This window comes from Cynocephalus volans, chromosome 1 (assembly GCF_027409185.1).
Source record: "Cynocephalus volans isolate mCynVol1 chromosome 1, mCynVol1.pri, whole genome shotgun sequence".
Lineage (NCBI taxonomy): Eukaryota > Metazoa > Chordata > Mammalia > Dermoptera > Cynocephalidae > Cynocephalus > Cynocephalus volans.
In genome coordinates, this window is record NC_084460.1 from 248,455,166 (window position 1) to 248,472,638 (window position 17,473).

Genomic DNA, 17,473 nt, shown 5'->3' on the forward strand with positions numbered 1-17,473 from the left:
ATGTCACTCCTCAACTCAGAAACCTTCAGTGGCTTCCTATTGTTCACTAAACTAAAAGCAAATTTCCCTCAGCAATCAAAATGGTACACCCTAAGACTGCAGATTGACTTTTCTGTCTCATTCATTCACTATAGCCAAATTTTTTAGAATTGGTGTTTTGATGATAGTTTTTTCTATTACACTTATCCTTCTGTAGCCACCTGGCATGCCATCTCAGTTTTGCAATCTCTCTGGTTATCATGATTAGGTAGTATCTCTCTGCTCTTGATATGGCAGAGCAGTCTGTGCTTCTGAGTCATTCACATGCTTGTGCTAAGCCTTCTCCGTGGCTGTGGGCTCCTTGAGGAAGGAGAGTGTTTTATACACTCTCTGACTTGTCTTCTTTCACCTGTTCACTCTTTGCACAGTGCATTGTCTCTAGTAAGAGCTCGATAAATATTTGCTAAATTGAATTATCAAAATGATTTATTGGATTTTCAAAGCTAGGGATCATGAATTTGACAATTTTTTATGTCCCCTGAGCTCTAATCATACTATTATATGTGTTGACATAGTCAATAAATATTTATTGAATTGAACTGAGATGTGTGTACTAAGCTCAGTCTGTAGTTTGTCCAATTTGTTTGATGCATTAGAAAAAATCCATATCCAATTACAACAGTAAATCATGTGTAAAGTTCTCAGGGAGTGCTGTAATGACACCTTTTCTCTCTCTTTCTGTTTAGGGAGCAGTAATGAATGAAATGGAAACAGAACTCATTGGTAGTGACAAATATGCTGCAAGATTTGGGGAATCTATAGTTAATCTTGGTGACCTTGACAACGATGGCTTTGAAGGTAATTAAAAGTATCTAATTTGGTAGTTGATTTTTGCTTTTAAAATGGTTCATGGAAGAGAATATGACTGGAGTTTTGTGGTGTTTGCCTTTCTATAGAAAATGGATCCAGAATGGTATGGTATGCTGTTTATATTTGTTTTTTTTTTTTTTTTTTAGTCTTACATCTGACTTCTCAATTGCTGCTATTGATCTTTACTGCTGTTAATAAAGGATGATATGTAACATTCCTTATTTCATTGATTCTAAGGCACCATCGATTATACGTTGCGTTATTATTTTGTGTGCCCCTAAAAAAATTGCTGCCTATTAAACTGTGACACCCGCCATTTTTCTATTTTTAAGAAGGATCCTAATTTCAGAAATGATAAAATGGGGAGCGGGCAGAGGAAATGTGTATGATAGGCTCTTTAGACCGTGGTATTTAACAATAGTACAGTAAAGGCACTGACCAAACCCAACCAAGGTTGGTATAGAGCTGGAGCAGAGTTCTGGAAGCCCCCTGCTGTGCCAGGCATTCCCTGTTCAGTTGCTGCATCTGGGAGGATTTGGGGGTCTCCAGGAGAATCCCGAACAGTGGTGAGGGGCATCTGAGAGACTTAGGAACATTGGCTATTTACCAACTGAAATGGGAGTATTTCAATAATTGAATAAAGGATATTGTTGTAACTGTACATATTGCCCTGGATATCAGCTCTGCTTCTGAAATATCTGTCTATACCAGCATTCCCTCTTAACATTTGCTTTTTAAATCTAGTACTGTGGGTAACCAAGTCTGTTAAAACTGTGCACAAAATGGCAAAAAATATTTGAGAGGAAAATGTGCAGTTTCCCAGAGTTCAGCAAATAAGTATTTGATACTTATTTTCAGGGCTCAGAATTATGTTTTCTTGATATGGCCATTGGCAATTAATATATGGTAATAATAATAGGGTGAAACTTACTTGGATACTAAAAATAAGTGATGGGGTGATATAAATTGTCACCTCTTTAATTTCTTCTTATACCTAAATGCTTCAGTCTACTTTAAATGTATAAAATGCATTATTCTATAAGAAAAGAATTAGTCAGTTATTGAATACATACTTCCAGTAAGCCTTCTTGATTGTGAAATAGTGTACTTTGGCATGCAAATATTATCATTTCTGGATTTTTTTTCTTTAATATTTTTAAAATGAAAGGAGAGAAAATATATGTAATTTTTTGGTTATGATTACACATAACACTTAACAATGAAACATACAAAGTTTTATCATAATTGATGTTACATTTCACAAGTAGTCAGCAATTCTGTGGCATTTATTGAGCATTTATTTTGGATCAGAGGTACTATACCAATTACATAGTATGTGCCATAATAAATGAAAGTTAAGAAAATAGTGGCACCTTTTTAAAGAACAGTTTTATTATCTAACGGAAAATAAGATTAAGATATGAAAAAATAAACCTTACTTAGTGGCAAATTTAAAATTCTATCCAATAAAAATCTATAGATAAAACCATATTTATGCACCTTGATGTTTCACATGTATTTTATGAGATATGCAAATCTTTCTTTTACAAATAAAAAAAAATCACCATTTAGTAAAATACTTACTTTTACTTATGAGTCTTCTATATCTTGTTTTAATTGACACATTAAAGGAAGATCATTCACTATCTGGATGTGTTAAAACATGTATTAATATGCATACATAGGAGAAGTAGTTTTTGTGGCATCAAAATGTCAATGACAAACCTGAATTATTCTTATAATCATATAGAGTTGTAGAACTGTGAGAGATAATTGGCAAGTTCCCTTATCAAAATTACTCTAGACAATTTTCCAGTGGTGGGAAGGACGTACCGAAAGTGTTCTATCCAGGAGACATAGGAAGGGGACTTTAGTGCAGTCTTTCAGGTTATATGTGAGAACCTAGGTTTTAGACAGCACTTCTTTTTCTGAGAGCCCTCAGCACACCACTCCTAAAGGTATATCTGGAGGATTATTCAAATGACTTTTTAATATTTCTGCATATTTTTGTTCTATTGATAGTTTCATCATTTATGATCTCATTTATAATTGACAACATATTTGTATTTAGTGGCTCCAATAATACTGCAATGAATGCTTATAACACCATATATCTTTTCTACTTGGTCCAGTTTTAATTTTATTTTCTATTTTGCCCATGAGTAGACATTTTCTACATTTTTGATATTAGCAAGGCCATGCTGATTAAGAAGTAGGGTCACTGTGTTTAAGTTTTAAACTCTTACTGTGTCTACCTGCGTGAGACAGCAGGGCATTTGCATGTTACTTTTATGCACTTCCCTGTTCCTTTGCCCCGTCTTCTATCTTATCGTATTTTCCTGGGATAGGTGGCTGAAAATACTTTGTATTCATGACAGAAAGTGTGAGATTGTGTAGAGATGGAAAGAAACCCCACTTATTCTTTTTTCCCCCATCCCTAGTATTAGTACTAGATGCAAATTACACTTACTTTTATTATGCAAAGCTTTGTGGTGCTTTGTATAACAAAGCTAAGTTATTTTGGCATTTGTTGTATAGTTTTTTTTTTCACTGTTCTTCAAAAGGAAAAAATCAGACTATATTTCCTGTGTCCTTAGAAAAGCAAAGTAAACCATTTTCTAAGGAGATGATCAATAAGTTTGGCAAAAGTCTAATGTAAAAACCTCATCAAAAGTATGAGATAGTTGTGGAATAGGTAGGTAGGTAAATAAATAGACAGACAAATTGGCTAACACAACTGACATGAACAACAGACAGATAGATAGCATTTTGGATTTTATATGTAAAACCGATTTGACACGACCACTTATTTTTGGTTTAGTTTTTTTCACTTTAAGCCTTATTATCTGACTTCTAGACTATATGTTTAAATATTTTTAGAGCAGAATCATAAGGTTCTAAAATTATAAATTGTAAGTTGTATTATTATTTTATGTGCCCCTGAAATATTGGTATATTATCAAATCATTAGGTGAGCACTTCTTTGACATAGAGCAGGAGCAGGTGCTAGGAGGAGAAAACGTTGAGTATAACCTCTGTTAATGGTTTTATAGAGGGTGGTGATGAAGAGCATAGGCTCTGGAGCCAGATGGCAGGGTTTAAATCCCTGCTGCACCACAGCCTGGCCTCGTGACCTTGAGCAAATTACACACTCCGTGTCTCAGTTTCCTCATTTGGAAAGTGAGCATCAGGAGATGCCCTGTTGTCTCTCCCAGGCAGACATGGTGGGAGCAAAGAACTAGAACACACTGACTCTACTTCCAAATCAGTGTGATCTTGCTAATATCGAAAATGTAGAAAATGTCTACCCATGGGCAAATAGAAAATAAAATTAAAACTGGACCAAGTGGAAAAGATACCTGGTGTTACAAACATTCACTGAAGTGTTAATGGAGCTACTAAATGTAAATATGTTGTGAATTATAAATGGGATCATACATGAAGCTATAAGGAGCACAGTATTTATTTGATTGGTTGTTGTGAGAGTACATGGGTAAATAAGCATAAAGCCCCTAGCACAGTGCCTGTATTGTAAATGCTCGTAAGTGTTGGGTGATGTTAAGGTTATTATGATTATACTAATGATAATTATTGTGATTTATACTGACAGAATGAAGTGAATGAATATTCAGATGAAAAGTAAAAATAGTAGTCAAATATCTCAAGTGTTTGTTCAGTATATTGTGTCCCAAATTGAGTTGTGTAGGCATGGAAAAACAACTTATTATTTATTATATATACTTCAAATGTATTTTCCTTGTTTCTACAATGATAGCTAAAACTTTCATATATTAGTAATGGATCCAAGTGTAATTCCAGAGAGAAAGTTTGGATCTATACATATAAGATAGCCAAAGATTGAATTATACCCAAATGTCCTCTACATATTAAAAAAAAAAATTGATTTGGGCCTTTTTTATGTTTTTATTGAAAGGGCTCATCCATATCGTTTTAAGATATTTGCTTTTATTTATTTTTAATTATTAAAAAAAAAATTTTTGGCAGCTGGCCAGTATGGGGATCCAAACTCTTGACTTTGGCATTACATTTGCTTTAATTTAGATCACTGGTGCTTGTAACTAATACTGTAAGAATTTCTGTATATCAGCTACTTCATAACCGAGGTGTATTAGTCTGCTTTTGTGTTGCTGTAACAGAATGCCTGGGTAATTTATCAAGAAAAGAGGTTTATTTGGCTTACTATTCTGGGACAGCTGGATCTGGTACGGGCCTCAGGCTGCTTCTACACATGGCAGAAAGTGTCAGGGCAGCCTGGCAGGTCACATGGTGAGAGGAAGCAAGAGAGAGAAGGGGGAGTTGCCAGTGTCCTTTAAACAACCAGCTTCCAGTATGAATCTGGCCCTTACATCATGGGCATGAGGGGTGGCAGTCAGCTTTGTATCACATGAATATCCATAACCAATAAAAAAAAAAAAGAAAGAAATTGGGCCTTACACACCAAACATAAATAAATAAATGAAATAAACAACTCACTCCTGCGGGAACTAATGGAGCGAGAACTCACTCACTATCCCCGCTCCCCGAGGGAGAGCATTAATCCATTCATGAGGAATCCACCCCCGTGACTCAATCAGTTTCCAACACTGCCCCATTGGGGATCAGATTTCCACATGAGCTTTGAGGGGGGACAACACATCCAAACCCTAACATAAGGCTTGTTATTTGTTGATGTGTTATTATTAAGAATCAAGCTATAGAATTCTGGTTACTAGGGATTAGCCACAATGGTAGACGTATAAACCCAGCCCTGATTAATGAAATTGCTAACTGCTCTTCTCTCTGATGGCTATGTGATACGTCTCCCCCGCTTTCCCTTCACCACCACCCTCTTCTCCGCCTCCTCTTTCTCTTCCTTCCCACTCCTCCTGCTATGTTCTCGTACATATTTAGCGTGCAGAAATCTGGCTGTGGCTCTTTCAAACCGACTGCCATTCTTCACATCTGCCTCTTGCTCTGCTGCCTTTGCACAGGCTTTTTCCTCTGTCTAAACTGCATTTCCCCTTTTCTTCACCCAAAGATGACCTGTTCGTACTTTAATCTCATCCTGGGCCTCATCTTCTTTGTGCTATGTATTTACAGCAATTAAGCAACTGTGTCAGATCATAGTTTCTCTTTTACTCTTGGGTTTTCTCATGTCAGTTAATCAAAATTTTTTTTCTCCTGGTATCATAATCTGATGTGAATTTCAATAAAGTCATAAAGATGATACAGCTATTATTTTACAGAACAAATTCGTTTTCTGAAATCCTGTGTGTGTGTGTATACAGATATCCCTAACAAGTACCTCCGTCACTTTCATTGGAATAAAAATTAATAAGTCATTTTGCAAACAAAGTAAAGCCTAGAAGCTCAAAATAAAGATTCCTGTGGTTATAATTAATTCATAGATTATAAAAATTTATTACCTGCCAGATGCTGCTCTAAGCACTTTAGAGTTATGTCCTTTTATGCTGAGGGTAGTTTTTATTATGATCCCATTCTCTAGGTGAGGGAACTGAAACATAGATGAAGAAATGAGCCCAGCCTAGCACAGCTGGGCACAGTGGCAGAGCTGGGGTCAGACCTCAGCGGTCTGGCTGTAGAGCCCAATCTTAACCATTCTGTTAGAGTGCCTCTCAGACCCAGTCACCGTGCTTTCTTTCATGCTCCAACTATTCTGTGCAGTCCTGTATATTATCATGATGCTAATATTTTTTTCTGTCTAATGAGAAGAGTGTTAGGGTTTTTTTTAATAAGAGAGTTTTCTTATATTATGTGATATGAATTAAGGGTCATGAGGTTAGTTTTCAAAGTTGCATTCTTTGTATCAATAATTTATTTTTCTACTATATAAATCCTCTCACAGATGTTGCTATTGGAGCTCCACAAGAAGATGATTTACGAGGCGCTATTTATATTTACAATGGCCGAGTAGATGGGATCTCATCAACCTTTTCACAGGCAAGATACTATTTCATTTTCAAAAGAAGCATTGGTGGTAAAAGCATCCTTAAAATTTCCAGTGTTTATGTAGACTTATTTTTCTTAATTTGCTCTTTCTAATACTTAACATTTTATTTCACTATTTCCTTATAATAATAGTAAATCCTCTTTTTAAAGAATTAATAACTCTTTAAACCATTTTTTTCATGAGTAGGAGTTATAGTTCACTTTCACTCTAACTTGTTTTTAGTCTGTTAAAGATTTCTCTCTGCATTTCATCAAATTCGTGTTCTGAGATAATATCCACACCATTCCAAATAAGCCCACTTGGATTTGATTCACTATGTCTTGCCTTGTGGCTAAAGCCCCATATTTCATGAAGATTGTACAGGGAGATCAAACATGCATATGATACTCTGTGTTTCTTTCAGAGTTGAGTAGTAAGATGATAGATAACACTTTAAAGTTACATGATCTACCTCTGACTTCACTTTTATATTTCGAAAAATCAGGGCATTTCAGTGCATAGAAAAAACTACATTCACATGCAGAAAAGAAAAGCTTTTTCTGAACGATATCTTTATGGAAACAGGTAGTACTGTTATTTTTGGCTAGGTAGAAATGGGCAAGTGGTTCTCTGTATTTAACATGAAAGATATGTATTTATCTAGTAAAAACTACTGATTTTTCTTACTATGCATAGCAGCTTGATATATATAGTATCTGGACATGAAATTAGATAGAGTAGGAATCACAACTCTGACTTGCGTTGTCCTTGTTAAATGCTAGGAAGCAATATGGCTAAATAATTTGGCTTTCATCAGAAGCCTGAGTAGTAGGCTCCACTAAGTGATTATAGACGTTTTATTTTCCAAATTACTTGTTTAGGTATTCATGTTGGTCAAGGAAGTAAATGCAGAGCCTGCAAAAAGACTTCAGGAGAGGGAGTCAGGATGTTTTAAGAAATGTTCACTGCATAATTTTCCTTTTGCTCACAAAGTAAAGAAAGTAATTTTGTTTGTTTCAGTCACAAAATAGATGCCAACTGCTCATTTCAAACTGGAAAATTTTGTTTCTCTTAGGAGTATTTGACTTGAATGCATTTTGTTAGTAAATGGGCCAGGGCATGCATGGGAGGTCTCTTTATTTAGCTAAGTCCTTGTTTCTCTGGGAAAGGTGTTCAAAAACTGCTTTCCACTCAACTTACTGTTTTTCAGAGAATTGAAGGACTTCAAATCAGTAGATCATTAAGTATGTTTGGACAGTCTATATCAGGACAAATTGATGCAGATAATAATGGATACGTAGGTGAGTAAAAAATTTACCATATTTTATAAATCGGAATAAGTTGTATTGTGAATGCTGAAGTATGTAGAATTGGTATGGAAGACTTCGATTTACTGATGATTTTTTTTTCCTTCGTTTGTAAAGAGCTCTTGGATTCAAGGATGTCCTAAAAATGATCAAGTAATTTCTTAGCTTTCTATTGTTTGTTGCTTAATGTTATATTCCTTGTTTTGGAAAAAATGAAAAGCATCCATGAAAATCAATCAAATGTATAATAAGGAAAAGAAAGAAGAATTTTTTTTTTTAGTTTTAAAAGGAAATTTGAATGAATGTTTCTAGTCCCAAAATCAAATTTTGTTTTAGTAAGTTTATCTTTATATCATTAGTTTATATCATAAATTTGTTATATTGTAAAAGGATAAATATTGTAAATGAATAGGTTCAGACAAATGTGGAAAGAATCTTAAGATGTTAGAATATCTTTTCTAATTAATTTTCTGTAAATAGTCTTTTGATATAGCCAAAAGGTAATATGTAGTTAAGTATTTATGGCTGAAAAGAAATTCTCTTTGACTGATGACGATCGTTAATCTGTGTTGTTTTTTATCCTCCAGATGTAGCAGTTGGTGCTTTTCGGTCGGATTCGGCTGTGTTGCTAAGGTAAGGTTGATACATTTCACCGCTTAATGACACTTGGGCTTAATTGTAAATAATGGCAGGCAGTTTTTAAAATCAGCATGGGTAGTGACTTCATAATGCTCTTTTTGGTATTCTGAAATTTAGTTTTTGAACTTTAGGGGATTTTTTCCACCTTACATAGGTATAATTAAACAAATCATCAAAGTCAATATTTTTAGACATTTAAATGAAAATTTCTCTTGATCCATGCGTGGAAATGTAATTGAGTATGTATGCACCTACTATTAATAAGCTGATTTGTGAAATTATTTGGGGAAGCTGACAAAGTAAATGCTATTGTTAATTTAAGGAAAAATAATTGTGCAATTAATGTTGCTAATTTTATTTCCTTCTTAGGACAAGACCTGTAGTGATTGTTGAAGCATCTTTAAGCCACCCTGAGTCAGTAAATAGAACAAAATTAGACTGTATTGAAAGTGGATTGCCTTCTGTATGCATGGATCTAACACTTTGTTTCTCATATAAAGGCAAAGAGGTTCCGGGTTATATTGGTAAGTGTGCCCTACAGAATTAATGCCTGGTGGAGTGTGTAGTTCGCCCATTAATCTCATGATCATATTTTTGAGCCCTCACTGTTTTTCACCATGGGAGTCTGTTGTAGAGAAGGAGAGAGCAGCCACCTGATATGCACTTTTCTTCCCTTTCTTCCAGATCCTCAAGTTGCTCTAACCAATGAGTGGGGCACATTAGAAGGCTGTAGTTATTTAGAGGTTATGGCGAGAAACAGAGTATCTCTTGCTATATCAGTTTAAGGTAAACCACTGACCTTAACCTGTGAAATCTCTTTAGAATAGAAAGAGCATCACCACAACTGCTCTGCTTTGCTGAGCTCCTTAAGACCTGCAGCTGGCTTAAGGCTGGACAGCCTGAGAGGGAAAAGATTCTTTTCTTCATATTCCATCCTATTTGAATAATTGAAGAAGGTTATCGGGAGTCTAGAACCTGATTCAATTTCTGTTAATAATGCACACCTCTTAATAATTTACTGCGACTATCAGATCCTGAGATCTGTGCCCATTTCCCTACACAGAAGTAACTCTCAATTATCTGTTCTGGAGAAAGTAACATTGATATGACTCGTCCAAAATTGTGGTTAATCCCAAATCACATGTATCTGACTTTGTAAGTATTACATTTTTGCTAGCAGATTAATGTTCCTAATTATGTTATATTTAAGCTAATATTAGAGTAACTACTAGTGAAACTAGTCCATCGTTGGAGAGAAGCAAATAATTCACAAAGTCCATGATCCCCCCAAGACCTATCAAGAGTTGATCATACTCGTGATCCTGCAGGCTGCTGTCATGTAAACATTATGAAGGGCTGCAAATACTTACTGAACCAAACTATGGATATGTAACAGAGGACTCAGTCTTATTTAGCTTGTAACGAGATGTACAGAATGAGCCTGGTGTCTCTACTTTAGATCAGACTAATTTTTGGTAGTGTTCTGGAAAAGTCCTGGTCAGAGCTGCAGTGAAAGGAGAGTGGGCAGAGCCTTCCTATGGTTATTGATTGGAGGAGTGGCAGTCTGAGGGTGTGACCTAGAGTGAATTACACATTAACACAGACAAGCTCATGGATTATCTGAAAGATACACACTGAATAGATAGGGCTGTTTCCCTCTGTGTAAAATCTGTGTTTCTCATGCTATAAATTCCATTGTGATCAGATATTTTAAAAAATGGTGGAAAATAAATATATGAAACTCATAAATAACCACAGCCTTGTTACAGAAACATGCTTTATAATTGTCATAAAATGCCTCCTTGGGAGGAATAATTCACCTGGTAAGCATGTTTAATAAAACCAAGACATTTTACCTTTTACTGAGAGTGGATTTCTATTCATCCCCTTTTCATTTACTTTTTGTCTGAACTCAGGGTGATGAATTTGTAGATGGCTGTTTCAGTTGCAGCTCTCTCCGAGGTATTGAATCTCAGTTATTGTAATTTTGAAGTCAATTGATTTGGACTTTATTATTTATTTTCTAAATAAAAGGATGGTTGAAAGATTTATTTGCAATGTGTAAGAGTAATATAGGTTTTATACTTATGTTTTCTTGAAATAAATAGCTAAAATCTTTCCAGAAGTGTTACTTTTACAATATACATGAACACTTTAGGAATTATATAAATTCTTTAAAATATCACACATGATTTATTGCTCTTATATAATGAGTGACACCTCAGCAGACTATTAGATTTACCTCGTCTGCAAAAAACCCATTTAGATTCAGGAAATGGCTCTGACTTTTTGGCTAAGATCTAGTTTGGAATTTTTTTGGTTGCATTTTATATATTCCTTCTTTTTTGCTTATTTCAAGATCTTTTTTAGCAAGTGAGTATTTACTATGTCGTATTTGAAATAAACCCTGCCAAACTGCTAGAATATTTATTGATTTTTTTTTTTTTACCAGAATCCAGTAAAAACAGACAGAAGATGAATAATCAGGGCATAGGATTGGAAAGTAGAAATTTTTGAGTAAATCATATATATAGGTCTGACTTGACCATACGTATAGGTTTGCTTTATATAAAAAAATTAAATAAAAACAAGCCCTGAAAACAGAAACAAACAGAAATAAATGAATCTGACTATATATGAAATTAGTCATGTAACTACACAAAATAGAGTTTTTTATTCTAAGTGACATTTGAGCCCAGTACTTTGCCTATACTTCCTTAGGTGTTCTAGGGACAAAAGGACTACAAAGAAATCTAAAATTTTATTTAAGACATTTATTAGTAGTAATAATTTTGATATTGTAGTTTAAAACTTTTACAGATGGAAGACTTATACAAATAACAAAACAAATTGTTAATAATAGAAAACCAGAGAGAAGTTTGTACATCTTTTTAAAATTTATTCATAGAAACAATTTTTGAAGTTTATATTTTTTAATTGTTTCCTCTTTTATATTTCAGGTTAGTTTTAAAAAAGCTATTTGATGAAGGGAATTTAAAATATTTACATCATTCTATATAACTCTTTTATCACTTCAAAAATAATAAAATAAATGCATTTGGATAATTATATTAATTAGAATTCTCTCTACATTTTTGCAGTTTTGTTTTATAACATGAGTCTGGATGTGAGCAGAAAGGCAGAGTCTCCCTCAAGATTTTATTTTTCTTCTAATGGAACTTCTGACGTGATTACAGGAAGCATGCAAGTGTCAAGCAGGGCAGCCAACTGTAGGACACATCAGGCATTCATGCGGGTAATGTAAACTTTCATGTTAATGAATCTGTAAACTTCAGTAATGTGAATGCAGTCAAACCTATTGCATTGATATCTTTTTGTTGTTAAATTTATTAATATTATCTTTTTTTACATTCTAAGATGTTGTGGAGCAGTTGGGGGGAAAGGGGAGACAGGCATGAGGAGGGAAATAGCATGGGAGGAGCAGGAAGGGAGGGGGCTTGGTCAAGGCCAATGGAACCTCCCTCATTCCAGCAGGGGAGAACAGGGGGCTTCTGGCAGTGGCTTGGTGGTTGTCTCTGGGCTGGTTGCAGATGTCTGGGGGGGGTGCGGGGGCGTGGCTGAGGCCATCAGTCCCCCACCATCCCAGCTCAAGAGCCTGGGGTGCTTCTGGCGGGGGCTTAGTGGTCGTTGCTGGGCTGGTTGTGGTTGTAGGGGGTGCACTGATATCTTTTTATAAAATGCACTTAAAAGCAAGATGTTATCCCCTCCTGAACTGTGACTTATTATTCCAGTTAAAGTCCCAATCTCAACATGAATAATTCAAAGTCCACTTTTTTCATCATCTAATCTTCACATTTATTACATTTGACCACATCATTATTTTTAAAGATTTGCCTTCTTTTTTCTAAAATTGCTACTTTCCTATCCCTGTTTATCCACTTGCCTAGAAATGGACATATTGAGTAGCTCTACTGAGTCTCAGCTATTCCATGGTAGGTTTGGGGGGGCGGGTTAGGGGAGGCAGGGAATTTGGTTTGTTTTTCATATGACTCCAACGAAGCAGAATCCAACATGACTGCTTTTGGATTATGTCTTTGTCTTTGTGCCAGCTTTGTCAGTGATGTCGGTGAGAACTTGCACAGTTGTAGCATGGTAGGGCTCATCTGCAGGCCAGGATGACAGCTCTCATGATGGTTTGGGGTATGTCCTGCCAAAGCACAGACAATTTCATGTTTCTTTTATTAAAACACTCATTCCCAAACTGATCATCATGCTCCTCACATGGGTCGAATTTTATCATATAAAGCAGAGCCAGGCCTTTTTCATTAGGGAATGGTGTAGTTCATCAGGAAATCTATTGTCACAAAAAAGCCAAACTATTCCCAGGAGCCCTTTCTGGGATTTCAAATAGGAGCCTCAGCTTAGAACTTAATTTTCCCTTAGATACTTATTCCTCACTAATGCAAACAAGCATCAGGACTCCAATACACTATTAAATGCTAAGAGAAATAATCCCCACGCTATTTTCTCATTTCCCCTAACAGTTTTTATTGTACTCGAATAAAGCTATTAGACAGTTCAGAGCCAAAACTGTTGAATTATATTAATGTAACCATCATTATATAGTAGGAATTAAAGAGGTCCTCTTTTTTAATCCTTTGTACATATAGTTTTACTTACCTTAGTCAATTTTAGAGACAGATATTGAGGACATTCGAAAGGCAATAAAAGGGCCAACATTACACATTCACAAAGAAACACATTGTGTTGAATTTGTAAAAAATAGCAAATTGATCTGGTTTATTTAGTCTTATGTTTCTTGGCATTGTTTCTATGGATAAGGGATCATAAAACTGTACACCTTCTTCAGAATAAATTTGTAGTAGAAATTACAATTTAGCAGAGGTTTCTGTGTGTTGTTGTATTTCTGTGTGTTGTAGTATTACCATGGTTTTGACAGTAGCAGGATGTAGCTGTTGACTTTGAGCCGTAGTGTGAATGTTAAACACTAGCACTTGGTGCTGGGATTGGTACATAGCCAGGACTTAAAAGAAGTGACTTAAAAGAAGGGAGAATGTAAGAAACACACAAGCAGCTGCCCCAACCTTGAGTTCTGTCAAGGAGTTCTAGCTGTAACTTAGGAAGGTTTGGGACTATATAAGTATACTTTTCCACCTCCACTGGGGTGGTAGCCCCAGGCATTAGGAAACATCAACACTGCTATGCTTCTACTACTGTCTGAAAATACCTGAAAACTCTTCTATCTTCCCAATATTAGCAGAAAAGAAGATGAACAGTGATCAGGATACTAGAATCATTCCCGTGTTCCATAAAACACGTCCAGTATCAGCATTATAAACACATGAATTTTACCTTAGCTTGTACAATGAAATGGGGTGGCACTTGTTAATTATGTACTCAGGCCCACAACCCCTAACTGTCAGAGGACTCCCTGCCTGCTAGTTGGGCATGCTGTACTTGCACAGTTATCCCCATGGGCCATACCAATTAAACCCCACTTCTCTAGTCACTCAGTTAATTCATTAGATAGTTATTGAGTATCAACATTGTCTCAGATTCTAAGACATTTGTGTATATCCGCAAATGAAACAGAAAAAGCTTACTACCCTCACAGAGCTTATAGTCTAGTGGGATGAGATTAATAATAACATAATAAAAACAAATTCTATAGTATTTTAGAAGATATGTGTGATGAAGAAAGGAAAAAGGAAGGCAGAATATAGGAAAGAGTGAAGTGCTGGAGAAAGAGTGAAGGGTGCAGTGTTAAATAGGGTGGTCAGACGAGGCTTCATTCAGAAGGTGACATCTGAGCAGAGACTTGAAGGAAGTGAGGAAGTTGCCCAGGAAGACCTCTTGGGCAGCGGTTCACAGCTTGAGTGTGCACCCAAGGGCTTCTTCACACGCTGCTGCTGGGCCGCATCTAGAGTTCCGGATTGAGTAGGTCTGCAGCGAGGCCTGAGAAGTTGTTTCTACAAAGTTCCTGGGTGATGCTGATGCTGCTGGCTTGGGAACCATATCTGAGAACCTTGATCTAGGAGAAGAGCATTCCAGTGAGAAGAGCTTGGTAAAAAGGCCTCAGGACAAGAAGGTGATTGGTTATTTTAAGGAACAGTGGGGAGGCAAGGGTGGCTAAAATGAAGTGAGCCGGGGTGTATGAGAATAGCAGGGAAAAAGTAAGATTGTGTAGGACCTGTGGCTTTTTCTCTGAGTGAAATGGGGATCTGTGGTAGAGCTTTGACTGACAAGTTACATGATCTGACGTAGGCATGAAAAGGAACACTCTAGCTTCTACATTGAGAGTAGAGAGTAGGGGAGCAAGGGTTGACACATGGAAAAAAGGCTACTGTAATTACCCAGTGGAGAGACATCTCCAACAAAGGTGGTGGCTGTGGATACAGTGAGAAGTGGGTGAAAACAGATCCTGTACCATTTGCTGACAGAGGCAATGTCTGGCATCACAGAAAGAGAGGCTCCAAGATGACTCCACAGTCTTTAGCCTGAGCAACGAAAAGAATGTCGTTTTTATCAATTGAGACAGAATATTGTAAGAGAAACAACTTTGGGGTGGGAAATTCTGGAGTTTAGTTGTGGGCCTGCTGAGCCAGAGAGACCTATTTTACCTCCAAGTGTAAATATCAATTAAGCATGTGTGTATACTCATGTGGAGTTGGGGAGAGGTACAGAACTGGAAATACAACGTGATACAGCTTTGGCATATGGATGATTTTTAAAGCCATTTGAGATGGCTGAGATCAGGAGAAGCGGGCCAGCATCTGCACTCTGGGGCACTACAACATGCAGAGGGTGGAGAGAAGACGAATCCCACAGGGGAGATGAGAGGGACCAAGCGGTAAGAGAGAAAGAAAACCATGACTGTGGCATCCTGGAAGTGATGTGAATAAAGCAGAGGAGGAGGGACATGGAGGCGTGACCCCGTTTTCAGTACAGCTCCTTGATCAAAGAAGATGAGGGCTAACAACTGACCACGGGATTTAGCAATGTGGAGGCTACTGGTGACAAGGGATGATTTCAAGGCTGTTTTGAGTTAGGGAAACCCAAACAACAATTTGCAACAGTTTAAGATATGTTAGAGTTGCCATCATAGTAAGACTTCTCTTAAGTTTTTGATTGATCATATTTCTTGGTTGATTTGATGGAATCTGTGCATCAAAATATTCACTAACATTTGGAAAGAGAAGAGGGGTGCTACACTGGGGTAACAAATGATGCAACAAGATTCCCTGTCTTTCTGGAGCATTTCCAATAAAGCTAGAAATATCTAGCTTAGACTCCGGACAAGGAATGCCTGTCCCCATAGATATTCTGAGATCCAGTGAGTTCAGTGGCCTTAGTATGTTGTATTAAAATCAAGAAATCAACCTGCCTACCTTCATAGTAGATTATTCTTTTCTTTCCCTTGATTTCTTAAATGTCTGAATTTTGAATCTCTGTAACACAGGAAATTAATTTTGTTATATAAGTCTTTCAGCTGATTTCTAAAACCGATCTTTTTCCATAATAATTTCAAGAAAAGGAATGTGTGTTTGATTAGTAAACATATTTTACATGTTTTTTAAAATTATTTCATTTCTTGAACTTGTGTTGTTGAGCTATAAATGTACATAACTTAATGAAGTGTCATTTGCTCCAAAGAAGTTATTTTTTGAACCACGGCATATATGGACTGATCCATATATGCACACATTTCTGCTGAAAATCTAGGTGCAAGCAAACTATATATCTGTACTGATATTATGGTATTCTAGAAGTGTTTGATTATTAGAACACGTTAATTCTTTGTTAGATTACAAGGTCTTTGAGGCAAGATATTATCTTTTGCATATTTGTATTCCCATATTCTTTTTAGAGCTAATACAACTAATTACATAAGGCAGAAACTCAGTAAATATTTAATAAATTTATGGATGCTGTGTTCTCAATGCTATTTAAAACCTTCTATAATGGAAAATCTGAGTGTGTTCTATTGGTATAATGGGAAGGGCTTCTGTCTTCAGAGTGTTGTCTTTTCTCAGGAAGTCATAGTGCCAGGGGTTTGACAGTTCTCTACACCTGAACCAAGCTTACTAGACAAAGTAACTATAATTACTATTATTATTAATTAGTGATGGTGCTGGTTCTGGCACCAATATATGCCGTGGTCTCACCTTCTCCCTCCGCAATTCCACATTGGCAGTAGGGAGGCATTTCAAAAACACAAATCTGATCATAGGCCTTTCTTAAAATCCTTCTATGTAGCAGCCTCTCCAGTCCCTCTCAAGTGTAGATTAGGTGGCCCTCTTTCCTCTGTGCTTCTGCGTGCATATATCAGAACACTCATCCCCCACACTATCTGTGTGGACTCCTGGGTTATAGACTGTGACAGGCACTGACTCAGTTTTGTATCCCCAGAGCCTTCTTGTACACAGTAGAACCATGAATAGATACAGTCAAATGTTTATGCGTCGTCATCATTTTTCATTTAATATTTTATATTTTGGCCCCACCCTTTAAATTCCTCCAGTACATAAACACAGTAGAGAACATGGGCCTACAGCTCAGCTCTAAAGTTGGCCAGAAATACAGACTTCCATGAAAGTTAAATAAGAAGGCAGACTTTGTATAATCTCAAGCATGTGCTAATTTGCATGCCTGTGGATGCTGTATTTTATGTAATTGTCCATAAAAATGTGGCATAAAATCTTCATTATTTTTAATATAGATAGCACATGCCCATCCAAATTGAAAA

General features: G+C 36.3%; 1 protein-coding gene across 1 annotated transcript in view; it reads left to right on the forward strand.

Annotated features, from left to right (window-relative positions):
- The window catches only part of ITGA4 (integrin subunit alpha 4), a 74,198-nt gene that overhangs the window by 28,500 nt on the left and 28,225 nt on the right, over positions 1-17,473 (forward strand). Inside the window, exons 10-15 of the mRNA XM_063114882.1 lie at positions 726-837; positions 6,716-6,810; positions 8,010-8,100; positions 8,694-8,739; positions 9,115-9,269; positions 11,847-12,001. Of these exons, the coding sequence (XP_062970952.1) occupies positions 726-837; positions 6,716-6,810; positions 8,010-8,100; positions 8,694-8,739; positions 9,115-9,269; positions 11,847-12,001 (654 nt within the window). The remainder of the gene's footprint in view (positions 1-725; positions 838-6,715; positions 6,811-8,009; positions 8,101-8,693; positions 8,740-9,114; positions 9,270-11,846; positions 12,002-17,473) is intronic.